General features: G+C 39.7%; 1 protein-coding gene across 3 annotated transcripts in view; it reads right to left on the reverse strand.

Moving 5' to 3' along the window:
• Positions 1 to 46: 46 nt before the first annotated feature.
• Positions 47 to 9,110, reverse strand: part of SMAD4 (SMAD family member 4) — a 33,869-nt gene continuing 24,805 nt past the window's right edge. For 2 of the 3 annotated variants that reach the window (XM_015563815.1, XM_006763618.2), the window contains 2 exons: positions 7,930 to 8,068; positions 47 to 6,449 (listed from right to left, as the gene is read on the reverse strand). In XM_015563815.1, the coding sequence (XP_015419301.1) occupies positions 6,238 to 6,449; positions 7,930 to 8,068 (351 nt within the window). In that variant the 3' untranslated portion in view covers positions 47 to 6,237. Of the gene's footprint in view, positions 6,450 to 7,284; positions 7,395 to 7,929; positions 8,069 to 9,110 lie in introns of those variants that run through there. The other variant, XM_006763619.1, reaches the window with a different exon arrangement.

A 9,110-nucleotide genomic window follows, 5' to 3' on the forward strand; every position in this document is an offset into this window, starting at 1 on the left:
ATCCAAGACATCCACAAGCTTAAGAAAAAGAATGAGCACATAATGATTTAATTGGCTTTCTCTTTTAATCAAAAACATACTTTGTTACAGAGTTCTCAGGAAAGGTTCAACTATTTGTTAGCCACAGACTTCGCCCAGGGAAAAAGAATACAGAAAGCCACAGAGAACGCCTGGCACTTTAGCTGGCCGGTTTCCTCAAAGCAGAAGCTCAGCGTGGCTCCTCTTTGAGCTTTAGCGTAGCTGCTCTCCTCTGAGTTCAGGGGAGGAGGCAGAGCTGGGAAAGCCACGACCAAATCTCTTCCAACCCCCAGCTGCTTCCTCCAAATGGTTCTGCAGCCCACCAAGTTTTCATCAACAAGCATTCACACTTTTCCCTTAAATCACATGTCTGAGGCATTGGCCAGAACCCAACACCTGGAGGAAGTCTGCCGACTCCATGTTTAGCCTTTTAACCAATTCAAACCCATGAGTCCTTCTATCAGTGACTAGCAGCCATAGCAACAGCAGCTGGTTCCATCCCTTCCTGCCCAGCTACCACAGAGCTGGCCTCTACCAGGACTCCCCAACCCCCACCCTTGACCCAGCCCTAATGAAGGCTCTCAGGTCCTTGTAAAAGCCCAGTTCATTAGTTAACACTCATCCACGATGGGCTGGAAGAGAACTCTAAAAGAAATGCTCCAGCCAAAAGTCTTCTAATCAAAATGGACTAAAAAGAGCCAAGAATAAAGTGAATAATCATCCACTATGTTTCATTGAGTTGTACAAACCATTTTTAATTGATGCAGTTCAAAGGTATGTCCCTGTTCTAAGCATAGAAGAGTTAAAAAAACCAAAGACCCAAAGTAATGACCTCTACTATCATTAGGCATTTACAGTAAGTTTTCAATCCATTTCAGTTAAACAAAAAAATTACCAGCACAGCCCTTAAGGGGATGCTGTCACACACATACCAACCCAAAAGTTAGAATGTCATGACTTAAAAAAAGCCTTACTAAGCCTTCAACAGAGATGATGGGAAAATAAAATGAAGGCTTTCCCCCCCCTCTTTTTTTTTAAGTATTTATGGCAGCCCCAAGGTAGTGCTAAGCCTTTGGTTGAATTTAAGTCTTAGGGACGTATTATGTAACTTTTTGTCCATAGGAGAATAGTAATAAAATCTCAAGCCTAGTCTCATTCAAATAATGTAGAAACAAGTAAAAAAGCCCTCTCAAACAGCAGAGCAAAGGGGAGGAAGAAATCGAACACTGCTGCAAGGTAGGCAAGGCCACTGACACTTCAGAGCTGGAAGAAAGCATCTAGTCCAACTCCCTCATTTTACAGATGAGGCAACTGAGGCCCAAAGAAGGTAAATGACTTGCCCAAGGTCATACATCAAATTGGTGGCAGAGCACAACTGGAGAGACAGGAGTCATTCGTCTCAGGCTGAACAAGAGCACTGGCTCAGAGACCTACCGAGGAAGCATCTTAAACTGAAAACTATCCACATCCGTAAGAGAAATGATTGTCTTCACTAGACTTATCTCCTCAGTCCTTCCTAGTTAAAAAAAAAAAAAAAAGAGGTTCATTCATTCACTCAAGTCTGATGGTAAAATCCCTGAAAACATCAGCAATTACTTTAGCTACTCCTTGGGGCTGGATATCAAACCCTCAAATCTCATAAAGGCACCTATAGGTCAAAAATATCTGTGGAGGAGGAAGGCCAGAGCATAGGGCTCAAAAGGAGACACCAAAACAAAACAAAAATGATCCTCTCATTTTCCAAGCTTTGTTTTTGTTGTGTTTTGTTTTGTTTTGTTGGTGTCCTCTAGGCAAGGGTATTGCCTCTGGCTATTGATACCTAATTTCATAACCCTGTAACCCCAATTTTTATGTGAGCAGCATTCAAGTGGAAGCAATGAAACCTTTTAAAAATCTTGCAAAGAGGGAAAATAGGAATATGACTCACTTCCCTCTGCCTCAACAACCTGAAACTGAGCAAGAATCAAGAAGCACTTGAAGCAGTCAAACGCCAAAGCACTGAAGGCCTTTCAATCGTGTACAGGAAGTTTCTCGGGTCCTGTCCCAGTTTGCCCTTGTAGTCAAAGAAAGTGTTAATAAGCGTGGTTATCTGGCTTCCTTGCCCAAGCAGCTGGGGAAAAAAAAAAAATGAATCAGAAAGGGAAGAAGAGGTACTAAGGGGAGGTACACTAACAACGCACAGCAAGTGTCACTGTCAGAGAGGGAGAAGATGGGGGAGAGCGGGAAGGGTAAAAACGAAACATTCAAAACCACAGCAACTCTGCAACCACTTAGTAAAGGCAAAGAGCCCTGTCTATGCCCCCGAGAAGTTGAGGAAGAGAGCTAGGCACAAAAAGAAACATATCCAGTATGTTCTCTGACCATATTAAATAACTCCATCAAAGAAATGGCTGAAATAAAAACGTTTTACTGCTTAAATAAGGCAAGTCTGGATTATGCAAAAAATTCCATTTCACAACCATACAAGATAAACCACCTAGTAACACTGGGACCAGTGCTGGGGACAAGGCTGGGCTCGAGGATGCTGCTCTGAATAAGGCCACTAACTTTTTATATCCTTCCTAACATAGCTGAAGAGAAATTACCTAGTTGTCAGAAGGAAAAAAAAAGGGGGGAAAGGCTTGCACAAAAGATACTCCTAGCCTATTTCTATAATCTTGCAAAGGAGGATTTGGGTGATTATTTACAGTGAGCCACCTGCAAGATGATGCGTTCTGCCTCTAGAAGGAAAAAGAATGCATTTCTTCATTCTATTATCTGCTAGTCTTTGTCAAGCCCCATCTACAAAAGAGTTGTTAACTGACTTTACAGGCAATTGCTTTCAGATGCTCATTCACCTCCGTGACCTAAATTTACCCTTTTCCCAACTTGCTGTCCTTAAATAAAATGCCACTAAGTGACTCAATGATAAAGGGAGCAAACTATAAAAACTATGAACAAAAAGGATTCTGCCCTACTCAGAATAAAATTGCTTCTTCCAAAAGACTCTCAAAACAGATGTAAACTAACCTGATTTTGCATAATAGCTAATGAGTAACAACTATCCACCAGTCACCACCAAACCAGGAACAGAAATATTTCACCTTCTATTCTTTAACCTCCACAGATAGCGAAGGAGCAGCTTGGGAAAATGTACAACTTCCCGTCTCCAGATGGGCACAATAAAGAAGATAACTGCAATACACTTTTAAAATAAGACATTTATCATCTGCAAGACAGGACATTATATTTTGCCTTCAAAATTACTATTACAAATACCTCCCTTTACGCCACACCCTTCCCCACAAAAAATGGATTTTAAAAGCTACTAGGTATTCAGTTTACTCTGATGTTTCAAGTATGGTTGTCCGTAAGCCAGACCACCCAACCTGTAAACCTACAATGTTTCCAGGAGAAATGGAACAGGCGACCTATTTAGTCGGTCAATAAAAAGGAGCCATGCTTCTGGAAAAACAAGGTTATATGGCAGTGATTTCTTGTCATTGTCTTTGTATACCAGGCGTAGCATACTTTTACAAAGGAGACAGACTATATCTCACAAAAGAATCTACTCCCTGGAAAATAAAGGCAACACCATAAAGGATTTCCTTTGAGTATGAAAGGCACTGGACCAATGTGTAACGGGCCTCACACTGGATGAAAAAGTACATACTTGGTTCACCTCTCAGCCTTCACTGAAATTCAACATTTTGAAAGTCTTTGACATATGAAATAGCTGAGAACACTCATTCAGAACCATATCCTTATAATAATCAGATTCTTAGAACTGCAGAAACTATTGTACCCCTAAATTGTAAACCTAGTGATTCCTTTATCTTACTCATTAAAGATGACTACATTTAAGAAATGGAAATACCAATTTAACAACTAAGCTCTCAGGAATAACTGATCATAACATACTAGATGTTTTCTCAAAAGCATGTGATTGCATCTGGGTACAAATATAAAGCAATTAATAACTGCAAATACTTTTATGTACTTGTATGGCTCTTAGCAGAAAGCAACCAAGACAGGTGGCTAGGCCTGAAGACAAACTTCCTTGCAAATATTTTCCACAAATGATTACCAAGATTTCATGTTTCATTAAACATGAAAACCTTCCTTAAAATAGAAAAGGAGGCAATAGATTTTATCATAGCATGCTTACGGCTCTAGTCAAATAGTCTGGATTTTCTTAAATATGCCATTCTAAAACTCTTCTCACTACTCCTACTCCTCATTCACAGTAAAATGGGGTAAATAATTTCTATGAAACAATGATACCTTTTTAAAAATCTGGCACTACTACTTAAATCATCAAACTTTCACAGGTTGTAATGGGGTCTTTAACAAAAGGAGTTGTTAGTACTCAAGAGTACAAGTATGTTGGTAGAGAAATACTTTGAAAAAAAAAGCCATGTAGCTTGGATCAAAATCTATATTTGAATCACAGCAATAAGCTAACCTATTGGTTTCTAGGGTGGTCTTAAGAACACCTTCTGAGCAAGGAAGCTGAAGACTTGTTCATCTAAGCTGATATAAGGATAACAGCATGCATAGTAAGTGTTTCTCAAGCTTGGAACACACCTTAGAATCTTATTATGCTTAGAAAGGCCCTCCAAGCAGACAGTAAAAGCATCTGAAAGACAATCCTTGATTTTATGCCACACTATGTATTCTGTAGACAACCTACTTATCTTGGAGACAACCAGGCCTACTTTTGCTACAGTAAAATAAAACTTCAAAATACCAACTCTACACTTGCTACCTCATGTCCCCGGGGAAGTCCCGGTAGAGCAAGGGGAAACCAAAGCTGCAGTACTGGCTGCTGCCTGCCATTTCCTAGAAGGTGTCTCGCCACTGAGGTTGGACTCAAAAGTGCAAAAGGGAAAACTTAAAAATCAAACCTAGAATTCAACTTTGTATGTTGAGATTCGGTTTTATTTATGCTACTAGCTAAGTAAAAAGCATACATGTTGTGTCTGTGGTACAGTCAATACATTTGCAACTTTTCTACTTAAAATCTCTATACAAAGTCACCGCCAATTGATATGATCATTGATGGCAAAGGGCTTAGAAAAACCAAAAGGTATAAAAAGTCTGCAGTCTTGCCCCAAGATACAAAAACTGAATTTTAAACAATGTCATAGCATACATGATTTAAAGAGTATATGAAAAAGAAGTCACATCAAATCAAGTACAAAAATATCCAAACTGCCTATTATAAGCTGTAATGTTTCCATTAGTCCGCACAGGATCTGACATAGAACTTAGCAGTTTCCAAAATGCGCATCATTTACTCTTAAGCACTGCCACCTTTGCAGAATGGAGAACTGGAGGAGTGACACTGCTTTTAGTGTTTTTAAAAATACAAAACCTTTCCCCATGAATTAATGAAGGAAAGAAATGGCTCTTCTAGGCTTCTTGGTAACCAACCCTGTGCCTGGAAATATAGACTACATCTACTGCTTACCAGGGAAAAGTGATACTACTCAAGAAATCGTTATCCAACTGGGATAACTACTGAACTTGTAAATGGTATTTCTTTGTCTGATAATTTTAAGGAATTCTCAGTATTCACAGAGATTAGTGTTTTGCCTTGGTGAAAAGAAAAGGAAGTCGCAAGACAATCTGAATTGAAATCATCTTCACTAGTTTAACTTGCAGAAAATATATTTTGGATAAAAGATTAGAATACATCACTGTCTTATTTTTTAAACACAGAGTAAAGTTGCTCTTGGTAACATTAACTCACCCACATGGCACAATATTTTGGAGTAGAGTCTGCTCAACAATAACAACGTGCACACAAAACAACAGGTGAATTAACTTTGAGAACATCTCTGCCTTTAAAATCAGCAATATTGAGTTTACTCTTTAGAATAGCACATATACCAATGTTCTGCATAGAAAAATGTCTACGCCATTTTAAAGGGCTAAATTTTCCAGGATTGGAATGATTCCTTCATACATAACTGGTGCAGTAAATTTAATAAGAATGTGTTTTTCCTGACCTTCAAGTTCTGAGCCATGCCTGAAAAGTTCTAAATGGGGGCGGGGGGGAGGGGGGGTTAATCCAGTTTCTGTCTGCTAGGAGCAAGGCAGCAAAACATGTGTTCAACCCTTTATGAAAAGATAAAGCAGAACGAAAGTGATATATATCTTCAGATTATAAACAGGATTGTATGTTACAGTCCACCATCCTGACAATGAATGTTAAGGGCTCCAACAGTGAAGGTTTCAGTCTAAAGGTTGTGGGTCGGCAATAGGCATGGTGTGAAGTACTTCATCTAGGAGCTGAAGGGCCCGGTGTAAGTGAATCTCAATCCAGCAAGGCGTCTCCTTGATGCTCTGTCTTGGGTAATCCGGTCCCCAGCCTTTCACAAAGCTCATCCTGAGGATGCATAAGCGACGAAGGTCATCCACCCCGATCCCAGCAGCAGCTGACAAACCTAACAGAAGAGATTGGAAAGACATCAGGGGGACAGGCTGATCTCTTCCATTCTCCCTACACCTGACATTAATGACGTGACAGCTCTCTTTAATTCACTCTCCCCAGCATATAATTCTCTGTCCAAGTGCCAAGAAGTACAAATCTAAACTTTATCAACAGGGGCCGAAAACTTTTGGTTAAGACAATTTGCATTCCACCTGGGTCATCTGCCTACACCAATTATAAAGTAAATTACTGCAATCTACCCTCACCCCACCAATTTTTCTCTTTAGGAATGGAGGTGAAGGGATAAGAAGCAACTTGACTTTGAGGGGTAGTGCCCTGTCCACAGGATGGGTCATGCAAACTTCCTGTCTATCTAACAGCCTGGTTCAGAGGAAGACATGACTAATAATGAAACAGTTCAGAGTCTTGGTTCCATTAAAGCTTCTTGGAAGCCCCCGACGATGTCTCTCCATTGCACAATGTATCAGAGAATATGCAGCCACTCTGTTAGGGCAGCAGATGAGAATGAGAACTTTACTATCTCTGGATTCTTCAGTAAAAGCATGTTTATAACATCAAAACTGGCAAATAAATGGCTTAGGTGCCCGAATTTTTAAAAAAATCAAATTCAGTAAATGAATATGCCTTATCTATCTCTAAATTGTAAACTCCTGAACATCAGTCATAATAGAGACTCTGCAGCTAATTTTCCAGTCAGAACATACAGGTCATATAGTCAATCTGCATTCATCAATATTACATGAACCTAGTGGGAGGAATCTGCATGTACTGTAGAGAAACCTGCAGGGACACTGCAGTTTTCTTCGCCAGTGTGATTTGCTTACCACACTGAAGAGGTTAAGAACAGGGGTTGAATGAATCACTAGTTATGCCTTCAGACGTGGAAGATGGGTGCCACGTGTTTCCATCATAAAAGTCTATAGTCAGGAGTTTAACTCTGCAGTAAAAAATTCCCCATCAGTGTGAAACCTGGCACACAGTTCAATTTTACCCTAAAATTAAAAAAAAGTCTACAAGTTATCAAAACACCACCCTCACTTAGTTTTCTCTCCATGCTTAGCATTGTTAAAAACACACACACACACACACAAAAAACAGGAGGTGCCTAATTCTGAAATTGAAAATGCTTTCCTTCTACAATGAAGCCAAGCATGTCAGTGGTAACAACCCACCCTGGTTGGTGAGACAGGAATTAAAGGCATCAACAGAAAAGGGGGAGGTGACCAGTAATATAATAAAAAACCCTTTTCTTCCTTATCCCATATTCCCTTTTGACACAAAAGGAATAAAAATAGGTTCCTAGACAAAGGACAAATATTAAAAGAACAGTTTTCTGTAAATTCAAAAACATTATCCCAGTAATGAAAACTTTAATTTCTATTACTGTTTAAAGGAACTAATCAAATAAGTGAATCAATATAAAATGCCAGCTATTACACTTAAAAAACCACACAAACCAAAAGCATACGTACTGATAGCTGGAGCTATGCCACCTACTGATCCCGGGCCAGGGATGTTTCCGGCCACGGCTGCTGCCTGGGCAGCTGCTGCAGCTTGTGCTGTGGCCGCCTGCTGCTGCATCTGACGATGACACTGCCGTAAATCAAAGACCTTTAAAAAAAAGTGTAGGTTTAATGTTATGAGTCCACCAGAAAAGATTCCATACATCAAAAATCACTGCACAACTAATTGAAAACTTATAGCTTCATTTACCTCTCTTAAACTTAAAAATGTAAGTTTTTATGTACATTGTAATATAGGAAAGCTGGCCAAGTGACACACTTCACCATCAGGACAGCGGTGGTTGCTACATGCCTCTGAATCTTTGATCTAATTCAGCGTTGATCAGCATTATTGTCCCTGTGAAAAACAACTACTTTGTGTAAAATAAAGTTAAGAAATCACCCCCACCCTTTCAAAACAAATTGCTATGAGTTTTCTTTAGGCTGAATTGATGATCGTGGTCAGTTATACCGCCAACTTCTTTTCTTTATCATTCTAGTTATTTGGAGGAGTGTGATAGACAGCATGGTCACCATATTTTGTAAAATCTGCATTTTTTAAAAATGCATACTTTACTACATAAGAGCTAAATAACTTCTGTCTGGTAGACAGTATATATTCAACACTGTCATGTTCTGTTCATTCATGTCAAATGACAAATAATCCAAAGACTTCCAGTCAGGATGGAGGAGTAAGGTATGCATGACCACCTTCTCTCTCTGCTCCATTTACATGAAAAGACAGAAAAACTATTAAAAGCTGATAACCTCGCCTGGCTGGTGTGGCCCAGTGGTTGTCAACTATGAACCTGGAGGTCACAGTTTCACAGGGCACATGTCCAGGTTCCGCACTCAATCCCCAGTGTAGGGCAGGGGAGTGAAGGAGGCAGCTGATCAATGACTCTCTCATCATGGATGTTTCTATCTCTCCCTCTCCCTTCCTCTCTGAAGTAAATAAAAATATATTTATAAAAATTGATATCCTCCAAGCCAGTTATATAATTCCTGTGGATATACCAGCAGGTGGCAATAGCCAAAACAATCCTGAAAAAGAACAAAGCTAGAGAATTCACACTTCCCAATTTCAAACCTTGCTGCAAAGCTACAGTCATCAAGGCAGAATAGTACTGTGATAAGGATACATACACAGA

Source organism: Myotis davidii, unplaced genomic scaffold (genome assembly GCF_000327345.1).
Source record: "Myotis davidii unplaced genomic scaffold, ASM32734v1 scaffold378, whole genome shotgun sequence".
Taxonomy (NCBI): domain Eukaryota; kingdom Metazoa; phylum Chordata; class Mammalia; order Chiroptera; family Vespertilionidae; genus Myotis; species Myotis davidii.